At 61.4% G+C, this 27244-nt stretch overlaps 4 protein-coding genes across 15 annotated transcripts; 2 read left to right on the top strand and 2 right to left on the bottom strand.

The window, feature by feature from the left end:
* Nucleotides 1-208: 208 nt before the first annotated feature.
* Nucleotides 209-5139, top strand: ZNF784 (zinc finger protein 784). The gene is made up of 2 exons (XM_059043882.2): nt 209-321; nt 1555-5139. The coding sequence occupies exons 1-2, from the start codon at nt 244-246 to the stop codon at nt 2446-2448; spliced, it is 972 nt and encodes a 323-aa protein (XP_058899865.1). The 5' UTR covers nt 209-243; the 3' UTR covers nt 2449-5139.
* A 453-nt stretch (nt 5140-5592) lies between these two features.
* Nucleotides 5593-15572, bottom strand: ZNF865 (zinc finger protein 865). 6 transcript variants are annotated; one of them, XM_067018415.1, is made up of 3 exons: nt 15500-15557; nt 11928-12043; nt 5593-9195 (listed from the first exon to the last, which is right to left on the bottom strand). In XM_067018415.1, exon 3 carries the CDS (start codon nt 9167-9169, stop codon nt 6029-6031), a length of 3141 nt encoding a protein of 1046 aa, XP_066874516.1. In that variant the 5' UTR covers nt 9170-9195; nt 11928-12043; nt 15500-15557; the 3' UTR covers nt 5593-6028. The 6 variants fall into 6 exon arrangements, with proteins under 6 accessions (XP_066874516.1, XP_066874517.1, XP_058899856.1 ...); XM_067018416.1 differs by having other exon boundaries at nt 11928-12046; nt 15500-15518; XM_059043873.2 differs by lacking the exon at nt 11928-12043 and having other exon boundaries at nt 15500-15572.
* Nucleotides 15573-17227: 1655 nt separating this feature from the next.
* ZNF524 (zinc finger protein 524) lies at nt 17228-20654 on the bottom strand. 3 transcript variants are annotated; one of them, XM_059045286.2, is made up of 2 exons: nt 20581-20654; nt 17228-18286 (listed from the first exon to the last, which is right to left on the bottom strand). In XM_059045286.2, exon 2 carries the CDS (start codon nt 18245-18247, stop codon nt 17459-17461), a length of 789 nt encoding a protein of 262 aa, XP_058901269.1. In that variant the 5' UTR covers nt 18248-18286; nt 20581-20654; the 3' UTR covers nt 17228-17458. The 3 variants fall into 3 exon arrangements, with proteins under 3 accessions (XP_058901269.1, XP_066874690.1, XP_058901268.1); XM_067018589.1 differs by lacking the exon at nt 20581-20654 and adding an exon at nt 20412-20532; XM_059045285.2 differs by lacking the exon at nt 20581-20654 and adding an exon at nt 19865-19990.
* On the top strand, nt 20072-25880 carry FIZ1 (FLT3 interacting zinc finger 1). 5 transcript variants are annotated; one of them, XM_067018586.1, is made up of 4 exons: nt 20439-20526; nt 21740-21811; nt 22297-22648; nt 23563-25880. In XM_067018586.1, the coding sequence occupies exons 3-4, from the start codon at nt 22337-22339 to the stop codon at nt 24760-24762; spliced, it is 1512 nt and encodes a 503-aa protein (XP_066874687.1). In that variant the 5' UTR covers nt 20439-20526; nt 21740-21811; nt 22297-22336; the 3' UTR covers nt 24763-25880. The 5 variants fall into 5 exon arrangements, with proteins under 5 accessions (XP_058901262.1, XP_066874687.1, XP_058901265.1 ...); XM_059045282.2 differs by lacking the exon at nt 20439-20526 and adding an exon at nt 20712-20794; XM_059045279.2 differs by lacking the exon at nt 21740-21811 and having other exon boundaries at nt 20072-20794.
* The last annotated feature ends 1364 nt before the right edge of the window (nt 25881-27244 follow it).

A 27244-nucleotide genomic window follows, 5' to 3' on the forward strand; every position in this document is an offset into this window, starting at 1 on the left:
GTTTAAAAGAGAAATTCGAATTAGTTCGCAGCCACCCAGTGCCCCGCGCAGGCTGTCTCCTGCGGGAACTGACAGGTAATTAGGAAGAAATTCATCACTTTCTCCCCGGGGAGGAGGGAGACCCGGCTCCCGGGAAGCCCCGGCCCGTCCTCCAGTGCGCCTGCGCCGAGTCGCTGACGCCAGCCCAGGCCACGCCCCCTCCCGGAGCGACCGCTGGCCTCGGGGGCGGGGCCTGGGCACAAGATGGCCGCTGCGCGCCCGGAGCCCCCGAGTCCGAGCTCAGCGGCCCCGGAGCCGAGATCCCCGGAGCCTCCGGACCTGGTGCGGGCGAGGAAGGGGCCTGGGCGGGGGGCTCGAGGCGGGAGGAGGGCGCAGGGGGGGCGGGGCCAGGGCGGGGCTTAGGGCTGGGCGGGGAAGGTATTTAGGGCTCCAGCCCTGGGGGCGGTGCTTCTCGGGGTGGGCGAGGGGTGGGGCTTAGCACGGAGCCTATGAGGGTGGAGGGGCGGGGCCTGAGTGGGGTGGAGCCTGAGGAGGGGGTTGGGCAAAACATCTGAGCTGGTGATAGGTCCAGAGAGAGGAGTCCCAGGGATGAAGTTTGTCTAATTAGGGGGCGGAGCCTTCAGGGGGCGGGGCCTCAGAAATTCTAAGGTGGAAGGTTGGGAAGGTGACCCTGAAAGACAAAGGTGTGAGATTATGGTTGGAGCATGCACGTTGGGGTGGGGGGATGATTCTGCAAGGGTCTGAGTGATGCGTCCTGATGCCCAGGGGAGGATCTGGGGGGGAGAAATGACTGCTCCAGGTGACCCTGGAACCCTGCTCAGGATGGGAAGAGTATCTGAGGACAACCATTCATTCAACAGACATTTACTCAGCTCCTACTTGGGCTAGACAGATGGAGAGGTGAATGAGACACATAAACTGTATTCTTTTGCAGCTTGCAGTTGGGTAGGGAAGAGAGACAATAGACGAGACTTACTGTGTTACGTTCTATAAAAAAGAGTGAGCTGATAGAGTTGGGGGGTAAGGGAAGCTAAATTTAGACGAGAGAAGTCAGCTGTGTGCCGGCTTATGTTTACACTAGGGTCAGAGAGGTAAGCGGCAGCCAGATCAGGATGGATAGTAGAAGGCGGTTTTGGATTTTAAGAGCAGTTAGAGTCACGGGAGGGTTTTGAGTGGGAAGATGACTGCCGCCTGATTTCCGTTTTCAAAAGGTCATTCGGGCTGCTTTGGGGAGGTGGGTTATAAGGGAGCAGGCGGAGGAACAGAGTCATTCAGAGGGTCAGGGAGAAGAAATGATTGGCTTAATTGTAAGTGGCGTGGAGGAGACAAATGGCTGGATCTGTGATATATTTTGGACAGGCGGGGAAGTGTTGGTGGTCATACGGCAGAATCTCGGAGGAAGGAGAGCCGAATCTAGAAATTAAGGGGCTCAGTATGTCACAGAGTGTGTTTTAGTAAGTGTGTTTAATACGTGTGTTTAATGAGGCGTGTTGGGGAGGCCTTGAGGCAGAGTCCACAGGCTCCTTGTTTCTCGCCCCGCCCCCCTTCCCCCAGGTCCTGGTGCCGGATGATAGCCGCCCGGCCACCCCCCCGAGTGACCTCATCGAGATCCAGGTGGTGAAGGTGACGGACACCACGCTGGTACCTGAGCCCCCGGAGCCAGGTTCTCTCCACTGTGCCTTGTGCCCAGCCGTCTTCCGGCTGGTCTCCGAGCTGCTGTTCCACGAACACGGCCACCTGGCGGGGGCCGAGGGTGGCGGGCAGGGCGGGGGGGACCCAAGCCGGTGTCATGTGTGTGGCCACAGCTGCCCAGGCCCCGCCAGCCTCCGTGCCCACTACAGCCTGCACACGGGAGAGCGGCCCTACCGCTGCCCGCTCTGTCCCCGGGCCTTCAAGGCCCTGGCACCTCTGCTGCGGCACCAGCGCCGACACGGGGGGGAGCCGGGCACCTCTCAAAGGCCTCCGGAGGCGGCGGCGGCTCAGGAACGGCGGCCCGGGGTGCCCCAGGAGAGGTCGGAGGTGGTGATGGCTGCGGCGGCCGCAGGCGCGGCGGTGGGGAAGCCTTTCGCCTGCAGGTTCTGCGCGAAGCCGTTCCGCCGCTCCTCAGACATGCGAGACCACGAGCGGGTGCACACGGGCGAGCGGCCCTACCACTGCGGCGTGTGCGGCAAGGGCTTCACCCAGTCCTCCGTGCTCAGCGGCCACGCCCGCATCCACACCGGCGAGCGCCCCTTCCGCTGCGCCCTCTGCGATCGCACTTTCAACAACTCCTCCAACTTCCGAAAGCATCAGCGCACCCACTTCCACGGGCCGGGACCGGGGTTGGGAGACGCCGGAAGCCAGCTGGCATCGGGGGCCGAGGGGTCGGGGAGTGGGTGTGGGGCAGGAAACACCCTGGAAGAGGGACGTGGGGAGACCGCCCAGGTGAAGGTGGAGGTGGACCAGTAGTCTGGGAGAGCGGGAACGTGGGAGGCCGGCGGCAGGTTGCAGGGGAGGGGTGGGGGGGGAAACGGAGGCAGGGGAGGCAGGGGAGAGGTTGGGGGAGAGGTGACGTGAGAGCCCACGGAGATGGCAGCGAGCGAGCGGCCAGGGTGGGCGAGCGGAGGGAGAGGCGGGCTCAGGACGCTCGCCAACCACACGGCGCCTGCGTGAGATTCGGAGGAAGGCACAGAGGCAGCCCCGTGGATGCCCAGCGACATGCAAGGGACACGGGCTCGATGTCATTGCCCCACTTGCCCCCCGATGGGTTGTCCTTGCGCAAGACACAGCTTGCGGCAGCAGAGCTGAGCACCGCAGAGGGGGACCAGCATGGAACCTTTTGCCTACCTCACTGGATTGCACTGACCGTGGGATGCCCGCCCGTCCTCAGGCAGAAGACGCCCACCGGGTCCTCCATAAAGAGGATGGGACCCCATCACCTCAAAGCCAGAGGGTCCCCAAGTCATAGCCAGGAGCGCTCAAGTCGCAAGGGTGGAAGCCTGACCGTAAGAATCTTGACTGCGGGAGCTGCTAGCGCTGCTCCCATGTGATCCCTCTTTAAGCCACCCAGACTCCTCTTCCAAGGCAACTGAAAACCCAGACCACGAACAGTCACCTAACAGTTTCCCCCTCCTAAAGCTTCAGGCTCAGAGCCCATGGTCCCCCAGGTCTACAAAGTAGCCTCAAGTTTCTCTAACTACCTTCACTCCCAACTTGAAGCAAACGGCTTACAGCCTGGTCCCAAGCTATGCCAAGGAATGGTTGGTGGGTGGCTGTGTGGTGGCCTGGCTGGGGTCTGGCGGGTGGGGAACAGGAGGTGGGTCACTGGGGGGTTGGGCAGAGGAGGAGCTGCAGGTGGGAAGCCTCCAGCTCTATTCCCATTAAAGGACTTTATGAAGGGCTTTCTCTATGTTGGTCTTGTGTTCCAGGGCTGGGGGTAGAAGGGCCGCACCGTGGTCCTGGCCCCAGCAGTGAGTTGCAACTCTCTCCAAACCTCTGTTTCCTCATCTTCAGAATGGGGCGGACGGCGTCTGGCCATTCAGAGAAGCTATGTCATTCAGCTCTGGGATTGGGGGGTCAGGGAAGTTTGGAAAAACGAAGGGACTCCTGTGTCAGGATACCAAAGAAGGGAGAGCCCTGGATTTGCACCCCTTCCTGTTCACCCAGCACCCCCGTAAGCCGTCCCACAGACAACTCATAAGGAGAGCAGAATTCAGTCTTTACCAAGGAAACACCCATGTCTCCCATCACTGGCATCGTCACCCAAGCTAGAAGCCTTGGCAGGTTCCTTGAGTCTTTTTCATCCTTCGTCCATTTATCTGACTCCCTATCAATTTCCCGCTGTTGAGCCAAATATCTTTGGAATCTGAACGCTTCTTTTCATCATCGCTCCCCCTGTAGACCAAGCCAACCGTGGTCTCACGCGTCCACGCCCTGCCCTCTTCGCTCTCCGTTCTGTGGCCACGTGGATCCGTCCTTCCAAAACTCAGATCCCCGACCTTGTCACCAACCCACAGCTCCTTGTGGCCGTGAGAAGGGATTCCAAATGTGGGTGCCTACAGGAACGGTGGGGGCAATGTAACTAAGTGAGAGAGGTGGCCGGGTTTGAGGGGAAACCCCAGGACCAGCGAGGTGAGACAGGACCACTGACACTTGGGCTCAGCGTTGGGATCTGACAGTGCTAGGGAAATGGCAGCAAACCGGAGAATATATGCCACGTCCAAAGAGAGCAACAGCTTCTTGGCCCCGGGAGGATGCAGACCGTGTTGCTAGATCTTCCAAATTTTTCAGAAGTTTCATTAGCTCGTGTTATGTAAAGTCTCTTGATTTTCAAATGTTGGCAACTCACTCGGCCTTTTTTTTTTTTTTTTTAATGTATGGGCTAAACCAAATGTGTCAGTGTCTTATATCCAGCAGCTGCCAGCTTCCAGCCCCGGGCCTACAAGATCACCCAAGCTCCGCTATTTGGAATTCATGGCCCTTCAGGACCCAGCCTCCTACCGCCAGCCTCTCAAACCACACCAACCTATTTGAAATTCTCTGGAACAGCTGGGTTGAGTTAGACCCACGAAACCCCCCACCTGGAATTCTTTGCCCACGTTACGTGGCGAGCTCCTGCGGCTCTGCGGTCCTTCGGGCATCGCTCTCCTCCAGGACGCTTGGTTAGCCCCCTAGTCTGGTAAAGTGACTCCTCCGTGCTCTGAGCCCCCGGTGACACTTCCACGCCCTTTCTATTGTGCTGTTGTCCCACACGCCTGTGACTTCAGAGCCCTGGTGCGAGGTCTGTGTGTCGCCTGCTGGATCTCCAGACTTGGCGCACGGTGGCCACACCGCCGCCCTCTCGTGGGTCAGACCGGACTCACCCAGGCAGGGCCCCCGAGCCGGCTCTGTCTTCAGGTTTCAGTATTGAGGGGCCCCGGACTGTAGTCCCAGTGCTGCCACGAACTTCTTAGGTATCTTTGGAGCCTCCTTCTCCTCTGCGACCTCAGCATCCTCTTCCAAGTAGGAGAGCTAAGTGAACCTCGCAGGTCATGTATTTCACTGTTCCAAGAACCAAAATGAGGGCTGTGAAAGGGCTTCTGAAGCTAAGTCACCCTGGAGGGAGAGGTTACTGTGAGCGAGCTATATAATAAACACGCGCCTGCACAAGGCTGGAACGCGGTAATGGCTTACCGGTTCTTTTCCATCTCACTCGAGGGCGAGGAGCAGGTCCAATTCATGTTTCCCCAGCGTCCCTCGAAGGACCCGGCAGACAGGGGCCTTGGGGAAAAGCTGGCTGAGTGCACAAATGCCAAAAGCTTCTCGAAGGGGGAGGAGTCCGGGCACATCGTCAGTTCCCGAAAGCAGCGACTTACCTGTTTTGTTCATCTCCCATTTGCCCGACTGGAAGCCTAGAGCGCGGATATGGTGAACCCTTGGTAAGTACCAGCTGAAGGAGGAAAAGCAGAGCGCGCGCGAGGGTGAGGCAGGAGGGAGGTGTCAGGAAATCGAAACCCCAGGGAAGAACAGTCCTCGACCTTCGGTTTGTCAGTGCTTAATCCCCTCCCCCCTGGGAGGCAAGAAAGGACTCCAGCGGCCCTGTTGATAAGATTTATTATTCTCCGCTCTGTACAAGCCGCGTCTGCCACCCGCCCCCCCCACCCCCACAAACCAAGAGCGCCCGGTCCCCCCTTAGGCCTTCCCGAACTGCCCGTACTCCACTGTCCGGCCAGATGCCAAAGGGGGGGAGGGGCAGTTCAGGCCCATCTCCACCCAGCTTATTGGGGGAGGGGCAGGGGGCTGATGAGGGTTACAAAACGGGGTTGGACGGAGGATCAAGTTCAGCGTCTGAAAGGAGGAGAAGAGGGCCAGAGAGGTCCAGATGGGAGTGGTTCAGTCTTGGCTTTGCATGACATGGGCTTTTTAGGAGACTAGTCTGTGCGAAGTTCTGAAGGATGGACGGGACAAAGAGGGGAGGGGAGGGGAAAGAGTCTGCTCAGCCTCCCGAAGGGGCGAGTCCGGACGGGGACACCTGATCGGAGGGGCAGCTGGGAAGCACCCCCCGCCCTGGTCAGGCGTCCTTCCCGGGCAAGGTGCCCGTCCCTGCTCCGGGCCCCCCGAGGCCCTCAGCCTTGTGGGCCAGGCGGTGTTTCTTGAGGCCGTAGGTGTTGGCGAAGCCCTCACCGCAGGAGGAGCAGCGGAAGGGCCGGCCGCCCTGGTGAGCGGCCAGGTGCTTACGGAAGTAGCCGGGATCCTTGAAGGCCTTGAGGCAGGCGGGACAGCGGAGCTCGGGCCGCGGCGGCTCGTGCGCGCGCTGGTGGCGCAGCACGGAGCTCAGGTAGAAGAAGCCCTTGCCGCAGTGCTCGCAGCGGTAGGCGCGCTCGCCCAGGTGCAGCCGCTGGTGCTCCAGCAGGTTGGAGCGGTAGCGGAAGGTCTTGCCGCAGGCGCCGCAGCGCTGGGGCCGGGCCACCGCGTGCAGCCGCCGATGCTCCGCCAGGCTGGACGACTGCGCGAAGCGCTTGGCGCACACGCCGCACTTGAAGGCCCGCTCGCCCGTGTGCACCACGCGGTGCTGCCGCAGGTACCAGGAGCGCAGGAAGCCTCGGCCGCACACGCCGCACCGGTAGGGCCGCTGCTCCGTGTGGCAGCGCTGGTGGCGCATCAGCAGGGCCGCCTCCCAGAAGCGCTTGCCGCACACCGGGCAGCGGAAGCCCCGCTTCTGCCGGTGGCTGCGGCGATGCAGGAGCAGGTCGTAGGCACCCGCGAAGCTCTGGCCGCAGAGGCCACAGCCCAGGGTCCGCCGCACCAGGTGCACGTACTTGTGAGTCACGAGGCCCAGGAAGTGCTTGAAGCTCTGGCCGCACGTGGCACAACTGAAGCGCTCGGGGCCCGCACCAGCAGCCCCGCCGCCCCCGGCCACCGCCGCCCCGCTCGCATCGTCGCCGCCAGACACCCCCGCCAGCGCCGCCACGGCCGCCCCCACCTCCCCGGCCAGACCGTTGTCTAGCACGTTGGCCGCATCGGTGCCGCTGGAGCCATCCGAGGGCTGGGGGCCGCCGGGCGCGGGCGGGAGCAGGCGCTCGGGAGCGGCCTGGTGGACCAGCTTGTGCCACATGAGGTTCTCGATGAAGCCGAACGTCTTGCCGCACGCGTCGCAGCCGTACGGCTTCTCCGCCATGTGCGCCTCCTTGTGGCTCATGACGTGGAAGAGGTCCGGGAAGTGCTCGCCGCAGTCCGAGCAGGCGTAGCTCAGTCCATCGGCGGCGCCCCCGGACGGGGCCGCCGCGCCCGGGCCACAGGCCCCCGCCGCGCCCTGGCTGGCGGGGAGGCCGGCGGCCCCGGCCAGGGCGCAGGGCAGCTGGAGCCGGTGCACCTGGCGGTGGCGGGTGAGGCTCTGCGGGTAGCCGAAGACCTTGCCGCACAGCTCACACTTGTAGGGCCGCTCGCGGGTGTGCACCACGTGGTGCTTGCTCAAGTGGAAGGACTCGCGGAAGCGCTTCCCGCACACCGGGCACTGGTGCGGCTTCTCGCCCGTGTGGATGCGCTCGTGGCGCTTCAGGGTCTCGCGGCGCCCGAAGCCGCGCCCGCAGATGCCGCAGCAGAACGTCTTGCCGGGGACGCCGGCGCCCGAGGCTCCAGCCCCGCTGGTACCGGCCCCGCCGAGCAGCAGCGGGTGAGCGCCCAGCAGCGGGACGGGCACGGCGCCGTACACCACCGCCGCCGCGGCCGCCGCCGCCTTCTCGCCGTCCGTGGCCGGGGGGTCGGGCGGTAGGAGGTAGGGTCCCGAGGGGAAGGCGGGCGGCGGCTGCGGGACGGAGGCCGTCGCGTCCTTGGGCGCGTCGGGGGCCGCGGGGGGCGCGTGGGCAGCCTTGTGCCGCAGCAGGCTCTGGGGCGCCGAGTAGGACTTGCCGCACAGGTCGCAGGGGTACACGGGCCTCGGCCCCGCCGCGCCCGCGTGCGCCGCCTGGTGCTTGAGCAGGTAGGCAGCGTCGCGGAAGGCCTTCCCGCAGATGCCGCACGGCAGGCGCAGCAGGTCGGCCGAGTGCGTCTTCACGTGCCGCTTGAGGCTCTCCCTGCGGTTGAAGCTCTTGCTGCACACGGAGCACGAGAAGGGCTTCTCGCCCGTGTGGATGATCTGGTGCTGGTGCAGGTGGCTGGGCTTCTTGAACACCTTCCAGCAGAGCGTGCAGGCGAACGGGCCGTCTCCGCCCGCCGCCGCCGCCGCCGCCGCCGGAGGGGGCACCCCCAGACCCGCAGGGGCGGCGGGGGTCGCGCTGCCGTCGGCGGGCGCGGCCGGGGGGCCGGAGGAGGCCGAGGCGGGGGCGGCGGCGGCGGCGGCGGGCGCGGGCGCGGGCAGGCCCAGCGGTGCGAGCGGCGCGCCGGGCTGCGGCGGGCCCCCCGCGGCCGGCGGCACGTCCTTGTGGCAGCGGCGGTGGCGGATGAGGCTGGAGACGTGGTTGTAGGTGCGGCCGCAGACGCCGCACTCGTAGGGCCTCTCCCCCGAGTGCACCAGCATGTGCTGCACCAGGTGCGAGGACTGCTTGAAGGACTTCTGGCACACGCCGCAGGGGAAGCGCCGCTCCATCAGGTACTTCAGCCTCCGGAAGTAGCCCTTGTCGTCCTTGGCTGGCTCGCAGGCCGCCCCCGCCGCGGGGCCCGGCGGCGCCTGCGAGGGCGCGGGGAGCGGCCCGGGCGTCCCCGGCGGCGCGGCCAGCCCCGGCGTCGCCCCCGGCCCGGATGCCGGCCCTCCGCGCTTCAGGCTCCCGAACAGGTGCTGGTGTCCCGAGAGGTCGACGATGCCCCACTGCGGGGCCGGGAAGGCGGCATCGAAGAGCGGAGGAGGGGGCGCCCCGAAGGCGGGCGGCAGGGCCGGGTCGGGCTTCTTGGCTTGGGAGGACGAGGACGACGAGGACGACGAGGACGACGAGGATGAGGAGGGCACCTCGGCCTTGGGCTTGAACGTGGACTGGGGCGGGTAGTCGTACTGCGGGGGCGGCGGCTGGGGCGGCGGCTGGGGCGGGGGCCCGGGGGCGCAGGGCAGCGCCGCCACCGCCTTGGCGTGCTCCCCGTACAGCTCCATGGGCTCGAAGCGCTGGTGGTTGAGGAACTCCAGGAAGTCGAAGGGGTAGCTCTGGAAGTGAACCCCGTCCTCGCCCCCTAGGCCGCTGCTGCCGCCGCCCCCGGCGCCGCCGCCCGCTGCGTTGGCCTCCATCCTGGGCGGGTGCGAGATGGGGGACCCTGCAGAGAAGAGGACGGGGCTGAGGAGGCGGGGCCTCGCGCGGGGTCCCCCAGCTGCGGGCCCGAGATCCGGCTCCCTCCTCGTCCAGCCTTCCTCTCGGCTCCGCTGGCCCCACTGACCCCTCCCTCTGGGCCTGTCCCCTTTCTGAGTCCTCTTCCCTCCGCATCTCCCTCCCGTGTCTCGGATGCCTCTCTCTCTCCCCTTTCTCCTAGGCTTCTCACACATCTCTGTCCATCCTGCAGAGCCTGCAGGCCCCGGCTTCCTCTCCTCAGATGCTGACCCTTCCAGCACCCCTGGCTTCTGCTCTCAGCCCGTGTGCACTCTCTCTCAGGCCTCCACTCTGGGTGCCCGCAGGCCCTCTGCTCTGTAGCCCCCTGCCCCCCAACACACACACACACACACACACTATCCCCAGCCCCCTGCTCTCAATCCCCTCAGGTTTTGCCTTTGTCAGATGATAGTAAGTTTCCATCAGAGCGGTTAAGAGGGTGACCTCTGGAGCCAGAATGCCAGATCTGAATCTAAGCCCCGCCATTCTCTAGCTGTGTGACCACGGACAAGTTCCTGAACCTCTCTGTGCCTGGATTTCCTCATCTGCAGATGAAGGTGACGGAGCACATCCCTCCCTCACAGGCTGCTGTGTGTGTACGGCGGGTGCTTCCCAGCGCACTGGGCGGGGTCCTAGCTGTCACTCTCGCTGCGAGAAGCACGAAGAGAAAGTCCGGACAAGTGAGGACAGCTGCAGTGCAGTCAGTGTGGGGAGGGGGCATCCTTTTACCGTTCGTCTCACTAGGTAGGAAGGAGACTCTGCTTGCCTGGGAAGAACGAGTTACAGCAGCGCAGCTGGGCGGCCTGACACAGCAGGAAGCACGTGGGCCCTGGCCCTGGGTTCAAGTCCCGTCTCCTTCCTGACCCGCAGCCTCTCCACTTCCACAAGAGGGCGGTGACCCCCAGAAGGCGGGGGGCTTAAGGGGGCTGAGACAGGAGGTAAGGAAACACAGCCGTTGGCAGAGCCCGTTCAGCCCCCGGAGCTCTCTGTACCTTCAGTGGCATCGCACACCTGGGAGGAGCCTGATGGCAGACGCTCCGGGAGCACGGGTTCCTGTCCCCGCCCCTGGGGGGGGGGTTCCTGCCCCCTCCAGGATGGCAGTTATTCTCTGGGCACCTCCTTTACAGGACTTCTCATTCCAGACTGCAGCTGTCCATGTCTGTCTACCCACACCCCCAGCCTCGTCTCCTGCAATTGACCTCTGAGCCTCAGACCCACCGGGGGCCTCGGGCAACGCCTCCACTAAGCAGGTGGAGAGCCGGCGGGAGAAGGGCCCTCAAGGCCTGCCATGACTCTCGGCCGCCATCCCCCTTTGCTGGGGGCCTGGCTCTGCGCCCAGCCCACCACGGGGGTCAGCGGGGGCTACCGACGCCAGGGCCCGTCAGCCCCATCCGTCTGGCTGGCTGGCTCCCCAGACAGGTGAAAGGTGAGGGTCTCCGCCACCCCTGGCCGGAGGTCAGTACTTTTAGCCTCCAGCTCTGGGTGTCGCTGGGTGAGACTCAACCTCCTGTCGCCTTCACACTCCCCTAGTTAAGCCGATCTCGGGAAGAAGCAGAGGAGTGCCTGCGTGCTCGTGGAAGCCTGTGGCAGAGCCTGAGTCTGGGGGACGGCGCTGGACTGGGCTGGGGGACAGGGAGAAAGTACACGGAGGAAGGGTGCAGGGAGTAGGCGAGCAGCTAGGGTGTTACGGTGGGGGCATGGGGGGAGGGGTCCCAGGAAGGAAGCCCCGCCCCGGCTCGCCTCCATCAGAGCACATGTTAACAGCTAGCTCTGCCGGGGCCTCTCCCGCAGGCCAGCACCCTTCCAAGCAGGTCGCGCACACTAACTCACTGAATCCCCACCATGGTTCTGTAAGACTACGACACGGGGACTGTTGTTATCCCCACCTGACAAAACAGAGGCACAGAGAGGGCAAGTGACTTGGCCAAGGTCACAGAGCAAGCTTGTGGCTGGACCCCACCACTACCACCAGCACCAGCACGACACACACGTACAGGATTGTTCCCTGAGGAGGACGAAGGGGAGGGTGTAACTGTGGGGACAGGAGCCTTATTTGGGGGCGCTCTCTGCATTCTGAGGGGCATTCACAGAAGGGGCCGGGTGGCTGGGGGAGGTGTTTACCATCCTGAACAGATGGAGCAGTGCTGTGGTGAGGCCGTTCCCTCTTGCCTGGAACATTCTTCCCCAGACCTCAGGGCTCCCTCCCGTGCCTCCTTCAGGTCTCTGGTCGGGTGTCATCTCCAAGAGAGGGAATACCTCTAACCCCACCACTCACCAGCCCCTCATCCTGCTGCATTTTTTCCACCACAGTCATTGCCACCAACTCACTGCGTGTATTCCCTTTGCTGTGTATTTACTGTCTGGCCTCCTCACCTAAGAGAGGGAAGACTTGGCCTGTCTTGTGCACCACTGGGCCCCTAGCACCTAGCACAGCACCTGGCAGTGTGGGTACTTGATAAATATTTGCTGAAATGTGGAAATTAAACAGCGCCCTCCCAAATCACCAGAGGGTCTACAAGGCAATCACAAGGAAAATTAGACGAACAGGAAATGGAAAAGCAACATACCAAAACAGAAGATGCAGCTAAAGCTGTGCTCAGAGATAAACTTATAGCTGTAAACGTCTACCGATACATGTCTGTTGAATGAGTGAAGGGATGAGACCGTGCTGACCAGAACTACCTGAGGAAAGGGGACATCAGGTGGAGGCGGAGCTAATATTGGCAGGAGAATGAATTCTGGTGAAGCGACGTTATGAAGAGGGCCCCAAGGGCAGGCGGGCAGATGCTGAAGGACTGCTGCTGGGAGAGGCACAGGGGGTGTTACTGGGGGAGACAACTGCTCAGGCTCACAATTACTTCCAATGGTAAAGGAGAGACAGCTCCTTTCTCAGGGGACCCAAGCCTCAAAGTGCTATCTTTCTAAGGGGAGATGTGCCATGGATTTCATGCACAGAGCGGTGTGATGGGGGGGAACCCCTCCCAAGGGGCAGGAGCCCCACAGCAACCGCAATCACAATCGTGACAACTCATGTTTATTGTTTGACCAGTGTCACATGTACCATCACCTCGATGCCTCATAATAGTGCTGTACCATTATTGGACCCATTTTATACGTAGGGAAACTGAGGAGAAGGGGGGGTCATTTCCCTAAGGTCATGTAGCCGGTGGAGGGGAAAGCATTAGACTCCAGGTCTCTCTGATGCCAGGACCTGGGGGCCATTGTGGTGCAACAAAGCTGCCTTGTGATGAAACTCTAGTCTGTAATAACAATAATAGTAGCATATAACACTGAACCAAGTGCTTTTTGCATGCCCAGTGCCCTCCTAAATCCTGTACATGTGTCGACTCAATGAATCTTCCCAATAACCCTGAAAGACAGTTAGGATTATTAACGCCATGTTACAGAGGAAGACACTGAGGGCCAGAGAGGTCAACTGATCTCCGAAAGTCATACCACTAATACGTGGCAACGCCAGGAGCTGAAGGCAAGCAGTGGGGTTCCAGAGTACGCTCTGTTACCCTTACAACATGCTGTCTTCCCTTTTTTTTTGGCCGCAATGCATGGCTTGTGGGATCTTAGCTCCGACCAGTCCGACCAGGGATCGAACCTGGGCCCACAGCAGTGGAGTACTAACCACTGGACCGCCAGGGAACTCCCATGCTGTCTTCCGCTACTTCTCTCTCCAAAAGAAAGGAAAGCCCTCTCTCCACCTTATACTGGAAATACACCTTTGCCCCATCCACTTCCCCGGCCCTCAGCCCCAGGACTAGCCACTGGCATTTACTGAATGCTAACAAGCACCGCACTAGGTGTCTTATGTGGCTTGTCTCAAGCAGACTTCACAACGGACTCATAAGATAAGCATTACTACTGTTCACATTTAGTAGACAGGAGGACTAAGGCCAAACCATGTCACTGTCACTCCTCCACTCAAAACCTTCAGTGACACCATCTTAAAGTGGGTCAGAGATGACCTCCACAGCTCCAGCAGCTTCCTGGCTGCTCCACCACGTGCCAGCTCTATTCCTGCCCCAGGGCCTTTGCACTGGCTGTTGCTTCTGCCTGGAAGGCTCTCGCTCCCTCACCTCCTTCACGTCTTTGCTCAGATGCTGTCTCCTCAGTGAGGTGCTCCAAGACCACTGTACCCTGTCACCCAAACCAACATTCCTGCTCACCCCAGCCTGCTTCCTTTCTCTCCTTTCCTGTCAGCATCATCTGACAAACCATATGGTCTATTTGTCTGTCTTCTTGCTGTTGGGCTCCTGCTCTAAGAGGCGGGATCCAAGCAGGCAAGATTTTGTACCTGTTTTGTTCACTGCTCTATCCCCAGGACCTAGAAGAGGGCCTGTCTCAAGTATTTGTTAAATAAGTGAATGAATGAAGCCTGGGAAATAGGCAGTAGTTTGCTCAGAGATATGACGGCTGGAGGCATCCAGGGCTCATCCTTGTAACCATTTCACTCTCGGGGGAGGGGAGCAGTAAGGCAGCCCCCTTGTGGGCCACAGCTGCCCGAGAGGAGTTTACACACAGGTGTAACTTTCTGGTGTGTGGCTTTCTGGGGGGGTGGGGGCGGGGAGAACAAGAGGATCACAGGAATCTCTTGAAAGAGGCCTTCCTGCCACCCCCTCTGACACCGCAGCCCCTGTAACTCTATGCCCTTATCCTACTGTATTTTCTTCACACAAACATCTGTAGTTTGCTTTTTAATTTTGTGCCCCATGAACTGGCACACACGCTCCACCAAGACAGGGGTTTGGTCTGTTTTGTTCTCTGCTGCATCCCCAGTGTGTACAGGGGTTCATTAAACAGTGGTTGAACAAAGGGAAGAATGAACAAATGAAAAACATTCTGGGCTCTGCAGAGCTGACAAAGGCCAGGTGACTGATCACGACGCCCTCACTTCTAAGGCCCTATGAGATAAAAGCGCCTCTCCCCTCATTCTTCCCTTCAATTCCTCTGCTCCAACCTCACTGGCCTCCTCTGCCGCCCCTCTGATCATCACGATCACGGCCACCTCAGGGCCTCTGCACGTGCTCTTCCTCTGCCTGGATGCCTGGAACAGTTCACCCACATCTTTACACGGCGAAGTTGCCTCTGCTAATTCAGGTTTCACCTCTTAAGTAGCTCATAAGACTCAGAAAACCCAGAAAACAGCATTGGTCTTGTCTGTTTGCTTGCTTTTGATCTGTCTCCTCAACTAGACTGTAAAGATCCACAAAACAAAGACTGTGTGTGTGTCTCTCTCTTTCATGGATGTACGTCCTGGACCTAGAACAGTGAATATTCATTCTGTAAAGAGCGAATGAATGAATGTCTAGGGAAGAAAGAAGTCATGCCCTAGTGGAGCTGGGAGACTTCCTCAGGGAGTCCAGGAGAAGGGAGTGAGAAGTGGAAGGTCAGGATGAGAGCTGTCAGGGGCAGGGGAAGACAGCATCCTGAGAGGGAAAGCCTCACGTAGGGCACTGCTCTGTGGGAAGACAGCAGACAGGAGGTGACCCGGAGGAGGGTGGGGTGGGAGTGTTTCATGGGAGCCTGGGGCTAAACTGGCAGCAATTTCTACCTAAAGGGGGAGAGGATGTGGGTGTGAGAGCACAACTCTAGACGGAGCTGTTTGGGCGGGGGTGAGGGGTGTCGGTGATTGAAAGGATTATTCTCAAGGGGAATTACTGGGGGGGGGATTGGAGAAGGAAAAATGGCATTCTTGACCACTGACCAGAATGCTAAGTATTTTTACACTAATGAAGGGAGCGTTGTGGGGTGGGGGGGCTGGTTAGGAGCTTTGAGGGCTGTTGTGTGTAGACAGAGATAATGGGAGACAGATCTGCCGTAAAGCACTAATGCCACACTCTTGGGAGGCAACCTACAGGGGGTACTAAAGGGAGGGTTCACGGGCAGCTGCCCTGCATGGGGACGGGGAATGCCGGTGGCATTTTTTGGGCTGTCCTGGAGGAAGCAATGACGGGGGGGGGGGGTATGTAGAAGGGATCCTATGAGAAAGCCTTAGTGGGGGGCCCTGGCAGCAGCTGGGGAGATCGCCACGAATGAGGGCGCTCTGGCAGCTGTCCTACATGGGGGTATTAATGGGGAGATATCTGGAGTAGTCTTTTGGGGTAGCAGTCACTGGGGGGCCCCTGGCGAGGGCTCGGCGGGAGAAGCACTGATGGGAACGTTCTGGGGACCAGGGCGGGCCAGGGCGGGGCCCCCCGCCCACGTTGCCCCCGGGACCCCGGGCCACGCGCCCCGTCACTCACCGGCGCCGGGGTCTCCGCCGGGAGGAGGCCGAGGAGGCGGAGGAGGCGCCGCCGCTCCGGGGAGACCCGAGGGCCCGACCGGAAGTGCCGCCCCCTCCCCCTCCCCGGCAGCCCCGCGCCGCCCGCCTGCCCGCCCGCCCGGAAGCGGAAATCGCGCCCGTCTCCGCGGCGCCGGCGTGGAGGAGCGGAAAGAGGAGGCGGCGGCGGCGGCGACCGGGAAGGGGAAGTGCGCCTGCGCGTTGGCACGGGACAGCGGGCGGGGGAAGACCCGGCCGCTTCCTGTGGGCGAGCTGAGCAGAGTGCGCCTGCGTCCCCGTGCGCCCGCCTCTTCTCAGGATACCGCCCACATCCTCCGGACATCCGGTTAAGCCACGCCCCTCTTATAAATTTCACATTTAAGCCCCGCCCTGGTCCCCGAATCACGCCTATTTCAGAGCCTAATTATCATAATCCCCACCCATCGTCTCAGAATACGTCCTCCTCGACCCAGCCCCGTGAAGTTTACCCTGTTCTTCCCCGCCTCCAATCCCCTAATCTCTAGAACTCCAGCTCTCCCTCATAAGCCCCTCCTCTCAGAGCTCCTTAGGCAGAACCACGCCCCTGCGCCTAAGACCCGCCCCTTCCGTCCAAAGCATTTAAGTCCCACCTCTCTCATGACTTTCATGCTAAATTAATTCTGCCTCGAACCTCCAAAGCGTTCTCTGAAGTCAGCGGGTCTCAAAGTACGGTTTGGAGACCAGCAGCATTGGCATCACCAGGGAATTTGTTAGAAATGTAAATTATCAGATCCCCCTGCCTCTGACTCCCTGAATCAGAGACCCTGGGGGTAGGGCCTAAAGACCTGGGTTTTAAAATACCCTTCGGGTGATTCTGATGCAGGCTGAAGTTTCGAACCACAGCTTTACCACACCTTACACGGCCCCTCTCGTATACTCTCTGTAAGCCTCGCCCCTAACTCGGCCCCACCTCAAGCAGCTAAGCCCGATTCTATTCAGCTCTTCCTCCTAAGCGCCCCCTCTCTCAGGGCCTTTCCTTCGTTACTCCTCTTAGGTACCCCCTTTTCTCCCCTTGGCCTGCACAGCAGTCATACCCACCGCTCAGCATCTTAACAGTTCAAGTCCTACCTTTCCTAACACCTTGCTCTCCTGCAGTTTCCCCTTGAAACCCCTCCCCTCAGATAAACGCTATCCATTCCCTCTAAATGCTCTCAATTTCTGCCCGCCAACCCTTACACCTCCTTTAGCCCCAAGCCAGCTCTCAGCCAGCCCCGCCCACAGTTCTCACCTAACTGCCCTACAAGCCTCGCCCCTCAGCCTCAGCCCCGCCTCGTGAGTCCTTAGCCCCGCCCCTCCTGCCCTACCAAAGTGGTCAGTCCCGCACACAACCCTCAACTCAGTGTTTCTCTGCAAACAGTGCCAGGACAGAGATGGGCCAAAGTGGTGGCTGCAGAATTTCCGGGAATCTGGTTAGAACGGCGCCGGGGGTTGGCGGGGGACCTAGAGTCACGTTTGCACAGAAGGTTCAATGTTTTACTTAAAAGTGGATCTTTAGAGGGAGTGCTTTGAGGTCCACTGGAGATGGGAGAAGCGGCAAAGTCTTCCCCCAAGCCAGTCTTTAGCGCCAAGCTAACGAGGCACATGACAAGGGGGTGGTGCAGCGGGAAAGAACATTTGAAGGGAGGAGAAGAGGGGCGCCAGCCCTGGGATCATCACGGAACACACACAGGAAGCCAGTAGGCAGAAATTTATTTCCACAGCCCCTGCCTCCACAGGCCTGTCAGTCCGAGGGAGGGTGGCAGAAGGCTGCAGGACCCAGAAGTGGACGTCCTCACCCTCGACCTCCTCCCACAACGGGAAGACTACCAGACAAGAGTGTGTCCCGGTTTCCCTGCCCAGGTTCAGTGCCAGCTGAACGCCCGGCTCTAAACCTGGCCTGGGGAGCGGTGGCCGGGGGTGGGGGTCAAGCCAGCTCTTTCCCCTCCAGCTCCTCCTCATCGGCCCCTGCAGTGGCCGGGATACCCTCGTCGTCCCACGGTGGTTCCGGTCCTGGGTCCCGAGGACCCAGGGGTGCCTCCATGGCCTCGGGGTGCTTGCGTCTGGCATGGCGCCGGAGCGTGTTGGCCTCGGTGAAGCGCAGTCGGCAGACGGGGCACTGGTAGGGGCGCTCCCCAGAGTGGACGCGGTGGTGGTGGGCCAGCTCGCCCGCCTCTCGGAAGCGGCGGGGGCAGAGCGGGCAGCGGAAGGGCCGAAGGCCGGCATGGATGTTGCAGTGCCGCCGCAGGTGGCTGGAGCGCTTGAAGGTCTTGCCGCAATCCTTGCACTCGTGCGGCTTCAGCTCTGAGTGTGAGATGCTGTGGCGCTCCAGGTCAGAGAGGTAGGGGAAGGCCCGAAGGCACACCGGGCAGAAGTGCGGGGCCTTCTTAGGGCCAGAGCTCTCGGGCCCGCCTGCTACTGACCCTTCAGAGACTGTGTAGGGCACACCCTGATCATCGATCAACAGGAGGTCACTGCCACCACCGCCGCTGCCCACCGGGGCTGTCACCCCCTGTGCCAGTGGGGGCTCCTGCCCCGACTTGGGGGGGCGGCCCCGCTTGCGAGGGAGGGAGGCCTTGAGAGTCCGATTCGAGGAGGTGGCCCCCCCGGGACGTCGGCCTCGGCGGCCCCGGGGAACAGGAGGAGGTAAGGCCAGAGGTTTCTCTTCCTCCCCAGGCAAAGGCGAAGGCCACGGGTCTGGGCTGGGGGTGTCCATTGAGCAGTGGGGGGCTTGGGTCTGGGCACTGGAGCCGGGCTAAGAGGAGAGAAGGGGTAGCCGTCAGTGCAGGAGGGTATGGAGCAGCCCTTGTCCCCCAAAACCTTGCCATCCCTGGCCACCTGGGCGTGGCCAACATTCACTTGGACGCACAATTATAGCCACTCTAGTGGGTAAAATAGCAAGATAATTCTGTGTCAGTGTGTAAACAGGCCCTGCCCTGAGCCCCACAGGTGTCTCCCAGAGCTCCCTAACCCCTCCTAGACGTTCAGGGTCAACTTGAGCCAAAACACAGAAAAATCTTCCAAGGAGGCTAGAGTCCAACTGAGCGTGCAGGCGAGTATTCCGATCCTCAAGACAGAGACCCCATCAAACAGAACAGCTACAGAGGCCTCAGAAATGTTTTTGTTCCTCCTTCTGACAGAAGTGACAGAGGGAGAGAAGGGGGGTCAGGACTGGAAGAAGAAAGGGACTGGTCCCAGGTGATGTTTGCCCCTGAGTTGTGGATGTGGACATGTATCAGAGCTGTTAAAGAGTGCGGGCTCTGGAGCCAGAGGTTCTGGGTTCGATTCCTGAGTCTGTTACTTACTCTCTGTGTGGCGGCCTTGGGCAAGGTGCTCACCTCTCTGAACGTCAGCTAAGCCTTTGCAACATAGGATGAATATTTCCACCTACTCGCACATAAAGTGCTCAGCACCCGGAAGTGCTTAGGAGATGTTAGCTCTTATTATCACGGTGAGCAGCTAAGCCTCACACCAACTCTCTGAATAAGGGTATATCACGCCCATTTTGCAAATGGGGAAACCAAGGCACAGCAAAGTCAAATCAGTTGCCCAAGCTCCTTCTACTGGTACGTGGCAGGGCCAGGACTTGATCTCATGGACCCCAATGGCCCAGGGAGTGAGAAGTAACAGGCCCAAGGGACAACAGAGGTCCCTTAGTCCTGCGTTTGAATCCGGCTCTACCGCTCGTTAACAAGTGGCGTTGCCTATCCGAGCCCGTTTCCACCTCTGTAAAACGGATACCGCAGGGTCGTCGGTCGGCCTATATACACTAAGCACCAAATGAACTCCCATCACCAACACCACCATCAGCAGCAAAGCCTGGGACCGTGGGCCTGGGGAGTAATAAAGTGGAGGGGGAGGAGAGCACAGGTGCAGTTAGGCTTCGGGGTTACAGGTGCCACTGCACGCCACTGGAACAAGCACACAGACTAAGGTCCAGAGAACGGCAGCCACTTTTCCATGATCACACGGCTCAGCGCTCGGCTGGGGTTGCCTGGACTAGAACACGGGTCTCTGGAACGGTGCCCCTGACCCTCGCCCTCCTCCACCCCGGTGCAGGCGCGCGCCCGTGAGCACCGACCGCGCGGGGCGGGCCCTGCGGGGGCGGTGGCCAATGAGCGGCGCCGGGCCGCGGACGGCGAGGGCCGCCAGGAAGGGGGTCTGCGCGCGCGCGCCCAGGCGGGCCGGCTCCGCGGGGCGCGAGGTCGGCGCGCGCGCTTCAGCGAGCGCAAGAGCAGAAGCAGGTGGGGGGCGCGCTCCAGGAGCGCGCGGCCCCGGGCCTCCCCTCCCTCCGCTCCCCTCCCCCCACCCGGGCCCCCCGCCTCTCGGGTACCTCATTTGCATGTCGCCTGGACTCGCGAGTGTGCGCGCGCGGGGGCGCGGGGCCGGCGCGTGGGAAAGGGCGGGGGCGAGGGGGCCCTGCCCCTCGGCGGCGCGCGCGCGCGCGGGACTGCCCCGCCCCTCGGAGCGGATGCCGGTCGGCCCCTCCCTCCCCTCCCCCTCCCCGTCGGGCCCGCGCCCGCGGGGAACAAAGGGGACCCGCTGGGTCCTAAGGGCCGGTCACATCTCCATCGGCAAGCCGCGCCTGCGCACCCGTCGCCCTCGCTGGCCCCGAACGGGAAATTACCCCACCAACACATCCCAAACACATAGAAATGTCTTTCCTCCCACAAAGCACCCAGCCGGGTGACCCAATCAAAGAAAGGTACCGAAAGGATAAAGAGCGGGAAAATGGCCCCTCATTCCCGTAATTAACATGGCGCCTGATTAGCTTCAAAGCCCCCTGGAAGCCTAAGCACAAGATGGAGCCTGCTCTATCCTGTATCGCAGATCGGCGAACTTCGATTTCTCTCTTCTCCTGATGCAACTCTACATCCTACCTAGGAGGAGCCTGAGGCTGCGAAAAGGGAATCATGTCTGCCCTCATCTATGTTAACACCCGTCAGCGTCGATACCGCAGGGAGGAGGCCGCGCGCGCTGAGCTCGTTGCCCTTAGTCTGTATGGCGCCGGGGGCCACCCAAAGCCCCGCCCCTTTTCCATGCCCTCACCCAAGATGGCGCCACCCTGGCTTCTCGAACCTCCAGTAGCTGGGAAAGGGACGGGAAAGAGAGAGAAGGGAGGGCGGCGGGGAGGAGGGAAGCCAAGAAGGCGGGGGAAAGGGGGAGTGCGGGGGAGAAGGGAGCCGAGGCGGAAGTCGAGGGGCCCCCCGGGTGGAAGTGACGCTACCCCCGCTGCCCAAAATGTCGGCGCCCAGAGGGAGGTGTAAGTAATTAAAGAGGAAAGCCGACTGACTTTCCCGGCCTCCCGGGGCCGCCTCAGGGCTCCAGAACCCCCGCTCCGTACGAGCAAGGTGGACTCGCCCCACTGCGGGTCTAGCCTGACCTGCCCCCGCCCCGGGCGCCCGGGGCCAGACCTTTTAGGGACGGGGGGGAGGGGTACAAAAAGGCCGACTCCAGGGGCCTGGGTCCTCGAGCTGACTGGGGAGGGGGGCTCAGTCCCACGGGCGACTGGGTGGGGAGGAGGCGGGGCTTAGTGGTGGCTGGGGCGGAGCAATGGTGGGCGTGGTTTAGAGTGGAAATGGGCGGGACTGTGGGTAGAAAGTGGGAGGAGCTTAGGCAAAGGGGTGAGGTTTACAAGGGGGCGTGGCTCAGTGAGAATGGTAGGAGGGCCCTAGGTTGAAGGGTCCTGATTGGGGTTGAGGGGGGTAAAGGGGTTCAGTGTGAAGGTGGGAGGAGCTTAGAGTAGAAGGGGCGGAGTTTGTCTAGGGATGTGGCTTTCAGGAAGTTGTGGACATAGTGAGGGGGTGGGGTTTAAGCGTGTAATTTGGGGCGTCGTAGTGGAAATAGCAAGTCTTTATATTGCAGGTGAAATGACTTAGGATGGGGAGGGTGTCAGAGAGGAATGGCTGAGATGGCAAGAGAGGTAGAGTATGGCAGGTGGTCTTGGAAAGGAAGGGGTTTACTTAAAGGCTGAGTTTAAAGGAAAACTTGAGTGGGGTTCAGGAGGCGGATCTTGGTGGGGAAGAGATGGGGGACTTCAAGAGGAAACTCTGAGGAACTTAGCAGATAGTGGTAATCGAAACAGCTTACCTGTTGAGTCTTTGCTGTGCACAAGCGTCAGTAAGCACGCCGCACGCATGGCCACAAGTTTGCTTAGTCCTCGCCACCACTCCATGAGGTAGGCCCTCCCATTATTCCTATTTTGCAGGTGGAGAGAGAATCAGTTGGCTTTCTCCAAGGTTCCAGGACTAGTCCTGGTCTCCCTGGAAGGTTGACTCAGGTGCGCTTAGCCCCAGATTTTCATACTGTCATTGACTAAGAATGTCGTCAATCTTCATCTGAAGATGACTTTCATCTTCAAAGAAGAGTGGGAGCGGCTTTCAGACGGGAAGGGGCTTGTCAAGGAATATAAGAGGCTTCAGGAGCAACACAGAGACTTTGGAAGGGGTCGGCGGGACCTGAACACGAGTGGGCGGTGTTTAACCACACTCGGCGGGGCTTAGAGCGGGGCGGGAGTCCATTCACAAAGAAAGGGAGAGGCTTAAAAGCATTCAGTGGCTTAGAAGTGACTTGGAAGTGATTAGGAAGATAGATGAGTGGTGGAAGGGTTGTAGGAGAGTGGGAGGGGCTTAAAGAGCAGCGGGTGTGGCTTGGGTAGATGGGCGTGGCTAAGAAGGTAGTAGGCCGGGCCTCACAGGTCTGTGAGTCCAAGGAGCCTGCTAGGGACGTGGCTCCCTCACCCCACTCCATGTCTCCCCACTCCAGAGAGAGCCCCCACCCGCCAGTGCCCTCGAGCCACGCCACCATGGATGACGCCCCGCTGACAGCGCCCCCGGTCCCTGCCCCGGCCCCGGCCCCGGCTCCACCAGCTGTTGCCCCCCGCGTCCCGTTTCACTGCAGTGAGTGTGGCAAGAGCTTCCGCTACCGCTCGGACCTGCGGCGCCACTTCGCTCGGCACACTGCACTCAAACCCCACGCGTGTCCGCGCTGCGGCAAAGGCTTCAAGCACAGCTTCAACCTGGCCAACCACCTGCGCTCGCACACAGGCGAGCGGCCCTACCGCTGCTCCGCCTGCCCCAAGGGCTTCCGAGACTCCACCGGCCTGCTGCACCACCAGGTGAGTCCTGCAGGCCGGCGCCGAGCTGGCCTCCCGGGGCTGGACTCGCCCTTGGAGCCCCGGGGACCCACGGTGGGCAACAGACAGCTGGCCCCTAAGAAAATTCCTGTTTCCCTCCCTCCCTCCTTCCCTCTCCATCGAAGCACCCTGACCAGTCAAAGCATGAGTTGTTTCTCTTTCAGTCTGCACCCAACCCAGGAACTAAAACATTCATAGTAAATTTGCCCCACCTCTATGCACCTCCCCTCTCCCGTGCCCCGTCTCATATGCCAGCGTCGGCAACTTTGCGCTCACCGTTCCGTTACCGCTTTTAAAGATAGATTTACCACGTCTGTACTTTATTCCTTTACTCAGCAATGACCTATTGAATGTTTTCCCTGCTCCCAACACCTGGGATACCAAGGTGAAGTCAATAAAGTCCACGCCTTCGGAGAACTTAGATTCCATTGCGAGTGGTCCATAGGCAGGTAGACAATCCGCAAGAAAGCCAATACACGGGCCAGGATGATCTGGAAAAGGAGAAGCGTTGGGAAGGAAGTTACAACAACCGCAGCAATAATAACCATCTGATATGTAGGAGTAAAGAGGGGGAGAGCTGTGGGCTACCACACAAGGTGGGGGAAGGTCAGGGCAAGGTGATATTTGAGCTGAGACCTGAAGGAAGAGCAGGAATCCACCATGGGAACAGCATTCCAGGCAAAGGGAACAACAAGTGCAAAGATCCTGAGGCTGGAGGGGCCAAAAGCATGCTAACGTGGCCGGAAGCAGAGAACGAGAATGAGAGGGTTGAAGCTAGATCTTGGCCCCGTGGACCTGGCAGGGAGCTTCCTCCGCGTCTCTCTGGGAGGCCAAGAATCTGTCCCGCGGGCTCGACCCTCAGCCCTGACGCTGGGCTCTTCCTCCTGCCCTCCCAGGTCGTCCACACCGGCGAGAAGCCCTACTGCTGCCTAGTCTGCGAGCTCCGCTTCTCTTCGCGCTCCAGCCTGGGCCGCCACCTCAAGCGCCAGCACCGTGGGGTGCTCCCGTCCCCCCTGCAGCCCGGCCCGGGCCTGCCCGCCCTGAGCGCTCCCTGCTCGGTCTGCTGCAACGTGGGGCCCTGCTCGGTGTGCGGGGGCGCGGGGGCTGGCGGCGGAGAGGGCCCGGAGGGGGCGGGCGCGGGCCCGGGGAGCTGGGGGCTGGCGGAGGCGGCGGCCGCCGCGGCGGCCTCGCTGCCTCCGTTCGCGTGCGGAGCTTGCGCGCGGCGCTTCGACCAGGGCCGCGAGCTGGCAGCGCACTGGGCCGCGCACACCGACGTGAAGCCCTTCAAGTGTCCGCGCTGCGAGCGCGACTTCAACGCCCCCGCGCTGCTGGAGCGCCACAAGCTGACCCACGACCTGCAGGGGCCGGGCGCGCCCCCCGCGCAGGCCTGGCTCTCCGGGGCTGGCACCGGGCCCGAGACGGCCGGCGAGGGCGGCGCCGCGGAGGCGGGCGAGGCCCAGCCGGCCTGGGACGGCAGGCTGCTCCCGGGCCGCGCCGGGGGCGCCGTGCCCGAGCTGGGGGCGCTGCTCCCCGAGGGCGGCGGGGAGGCCCCTGCGCCCGCGGCCGCGGCCGAGCCGTCGGAAGACACCCTCTACCAGTGCGACTGCGGGACCTTCTTCGCGTCGGCGGCGGCGCTGGCCGGCCACCTGGAGGCGCACTCGCGGCCCGCGACCTACGGCTGCGGCCACTGCGGCGCCCTCTACGCGGCCCTGGCGGCCCTGGAGGAGCACCGGCGCGCCAGCCACGGCGAGGGCGGCGGCGCGGAGGCGGCGGCGGCGCCCGCCCCGGAGAGGGAGCCCGCGTCTGGGGAGCCTGCGTCCGGCTCGGGCCGCGGCAGGAAGATCTTCGGCTGCTCCGAGTGCGAGAAGCTGTTCCGCTCGCCGCGGGACCTGGAGCGGCACGTGCTGGTGCACACGGGCGAGAAGCCGTTCCCGTGCCTGGAGTGCGGCAAGTTCTTCCGCCACGAGTGCTACCTCAAGCGCCACCGGCTGCTGCACGGCCCCGAGCGGCCCTTCCCCTGCCACGTGTGCGGCAAGGGCTTCATCACGCTCAGCAACCTCTCCAGGCACCTGAAGCTGCACCGGGGCATGGACTGACGTGGCCAGGCCGCGCGCCCCTCCGCTGGACCGCCCCTCCCAAGGGCTGGACTCAGGGCCCGGGCCAGGGGACCTAGGGACCACGAGGGAGGCCCCGGCCCTCCAGATCCAGACACGGGCCCCGAGATGCGGGGACCCTGGCTGGAGACATGGAGCCACCAAACACACGGGCCCCTGAGCTGGGGGGCAGCGAATGCACGGAGAGATTCCTCAGCGCGAGGGTCCCGGATCTCCGGAGAGATTCCTAAGCTCCAGGCCCCTGGAATACGTGCTGGGCACCCCCAAGTCAATAGGCTCCTAAGCTGCGGGACCTAGGAATGAGAAATGGGTCTCCAGCAGTACTTCTCATCTTGAGGGCCCAGATAATACAAGATGGGCACCCCTCCCCCCAGGGAAGACTGCCCCTCTCCCTAAGAGCGGTCATTCCGACGACCTTGATCCGGAGAACGGCGGGGGGTGGGGGTGGGGAACCATGTCCCCGGATTTCCCTGGATCCCCTCCGAATGCTACCCACCAGAGTCACCGGTGCCCCCAGATAACGGATATAGCCGGAATCTGCCTCTCCCCTCCCCCGACTTTATTCCCTATGCGGAAAGAGGACCAGAGTAGTTGCCGCCTGCCCTCAACCCCTTCCCCAATTAGCTCTCCCTCCCCTACTAAGGAATGGATCGACCCTAACGATCTCCCCCAGCCCCCCAAACTAGAAGAGCCTGGTTCAAGATCCTTGCGCCCAGTAGGATGGACTGATCCAGACCCACATGCCCCCACGCCCTGTCCACTGGAATGGGCTGGTCCAGGCTGCCACCTGCGCCCCACCCTCCTTCGAATGCGTACGGCAGACACTCCTCCCCTTCCTCCAGCGTGTGGGCAGGTCCACGTCATTCCGCATTACGTGAACTCACGAGTGGGAGGTGGGGGACATTGGGGTATCCCTCCCGCTCTGCTGTAGCACTTGTTGGTCTTTCTCTTCATCTCTGTCAGTTTGTCTCCGTGTTCTTCCCAACCCCAAGGGGAAGGAGGATTTGGCTAGGGGGGGTTCCCCCTGTGAGCCTCGGCCTTGCCCCCTGTCCCTCTCCCCAGTGTCTCCCGGACCCCAATAAACCTTGTCCTGTCAGTCACTGCCGTCTCATTTTCTGATCCTTGGCTTCAGGTAGGTGGGGATTCCTCCCCCTCTGACTTAGGACAGGCCTCCTCAATAGAGGCAGATCTTTCCTTCCAGCTGAGAATTTCCAGTCCTTTAGACAGTGCACGACCCTTTTAATATCAGAGATGGTTTAGATCTCATCTAAGTGGAACCCTGCATCTTAACTGCAAAATCCACCTCCAACGGACGGACATGCCCCCTAGGACCAGACACACCCTTTAGAAACCTTCAATCCCATAGGACACGCCCCCTGGAAACCAAACTCTTTACAGACGTCCTACCCCTAGGAAGAGGCCCCGCCCCTTAGACTCTGTCTCCCAGGCAACCAAGTGTGTACCTTAGCCGCTAGATCCTTCCCCTAGATTAGGATCCGCCCATCTAAGGATGGGCGGGCCCCTCAGATTGTCTCCTACGCGCTAGATTACATTCCGGTACCGAGTGCCAGGTGCTGTCACCCCCTCTAGGGATCCAACAGTGAACAAAATAACTCTTTAAGAAAAGGAGTGGCTGGGCTGTGCCACCTTAGGCGGGCAGGGAGGAGGTGTGTGTGTGGGGGGGGGTGCTTCTCTGCAGAGGTGGCATTTGATCTGAGACCAGAAGGGTGAGGAGGGGCCGGCCAGGTGGACACCTGGACGAGCCCAGGAGGGGAGGGAGGGGTGAGATGAGGCGGAGAGGTAAGCAGGGGTCAGGGTACACAGACCCTGGTGGGCCAAGATGGGCATTGTACTGTGCTTCGTGCGCAATGGCAAGCAAGACTGAATGTGTGAAGGGATGTGGCCTCTCTGGCGCTTTCCAAGGAAGGGTCTCTGCGTGCTGAGTGGTAAAGCGACAGGAGGAGGCCGAGTGAATGCAGCAGAGGCTACTGCAGTCCACGGGGAGAGGGGTGTGGGGACCTGAAGCAGAGGGACGGACAGAACCAGGTGGGCCCGAGGTGAATTCTGGAGGGGGAATGTGCGAGCGCGTGTTGTGTGTGCGCGCGCGCGTGCGTAATGGAGAGGGAGGAATGGGGGCGGGGCGGGGAACTGGTTGCGTGGCGCCGCTTTGTATTAAGACCAGAAAACGGAGAGAGAACCAGTTCGGGTGGAGGCTAGAGAGATCAGGAGTTCCATCTTGAGCTTCTTCAATGTGAGCTGCTTGGGCGATTGGCATGTTCTCATAAGTCTGAAGATGTCCATATGCCAAAGATAGGCACGAACGCTAGAGAAACTCATGTTCACCTGCACTAGGAGACTCAAATAACAACATTCACAGCAGCAGAATGCACAGCCCTGAACTCAGAACAACTCGAAGGTCCATTGGTTTGGGATGAATGTTTGTGTCACCCCCAATTCATATGTC

The sequence above is a fragment of the Kogia breviceps genome, chromosome 18 (assembly GCF_026419965.1).
Source record: "Kogia breviceps isolate mKogBre1 chromosome 18, mKogBre1 haplotype 1, whole genome shotgun sequence".
Lineage (NCBI taxonomy): Eukaryota > Metazoa > Chordata > Mammalia > Artiodactyla > Physeteridae > Kogia > Kogia breviceps.

Bases quoted from the DNA above. Each gene is read 5' to 3' on its own strand.
- ZNF784 (XM_059043882.2), top strand. From the start codon at position 244: ATGGCCGCTGCGCGCCCGGAGCCCCCGAGTCCGAGCTCAGCGGCCCCG. The intron at 322-1,554 runs GTGCGGGCGAGG...CCCTTCCCCCAG, and splicing joins CCCCGGAGCCTCCGGACCTG to GTCCTGGTGCCGGATGATAG.
- ZNF865 (XM_059043873.2), bottom strand. From the start codon at position 9,169: ATGGAGGCCAACGCAGCGGGCGGCGGCGCCGGGGGCGGCGGCAGCAGC.
- ZNF524 (XM_059045286.2), bottom strand. From the start codon at position 18,247: ATGGACACCCCCAGCCCAGACCCGTGGCCTTCGCCTTTGCCTGGGGAG.
- FIZ1 (XM_059045279.2), top strand. From the start codon at position 20,445: ATGTCTGCCCTCATCTATGTTAACACCCGTCAGCGTCGATACCGCAGG. The intron at 20,795-22,296 runs GTAAGTAATTAA...TCCCCACTCCAG, and splicing joins GTCGGCGCCCAGAGGGAGGT to AGAGAGCCCCCACCCGCCAG. The intron at 22,649-23,562 runs GTGAGTCCTGCA...CTGCCCTCCCAG, and splicing joins CCGGCCTGCTGCACCACCAG to GTCGTCCACACCGGCGAGAA.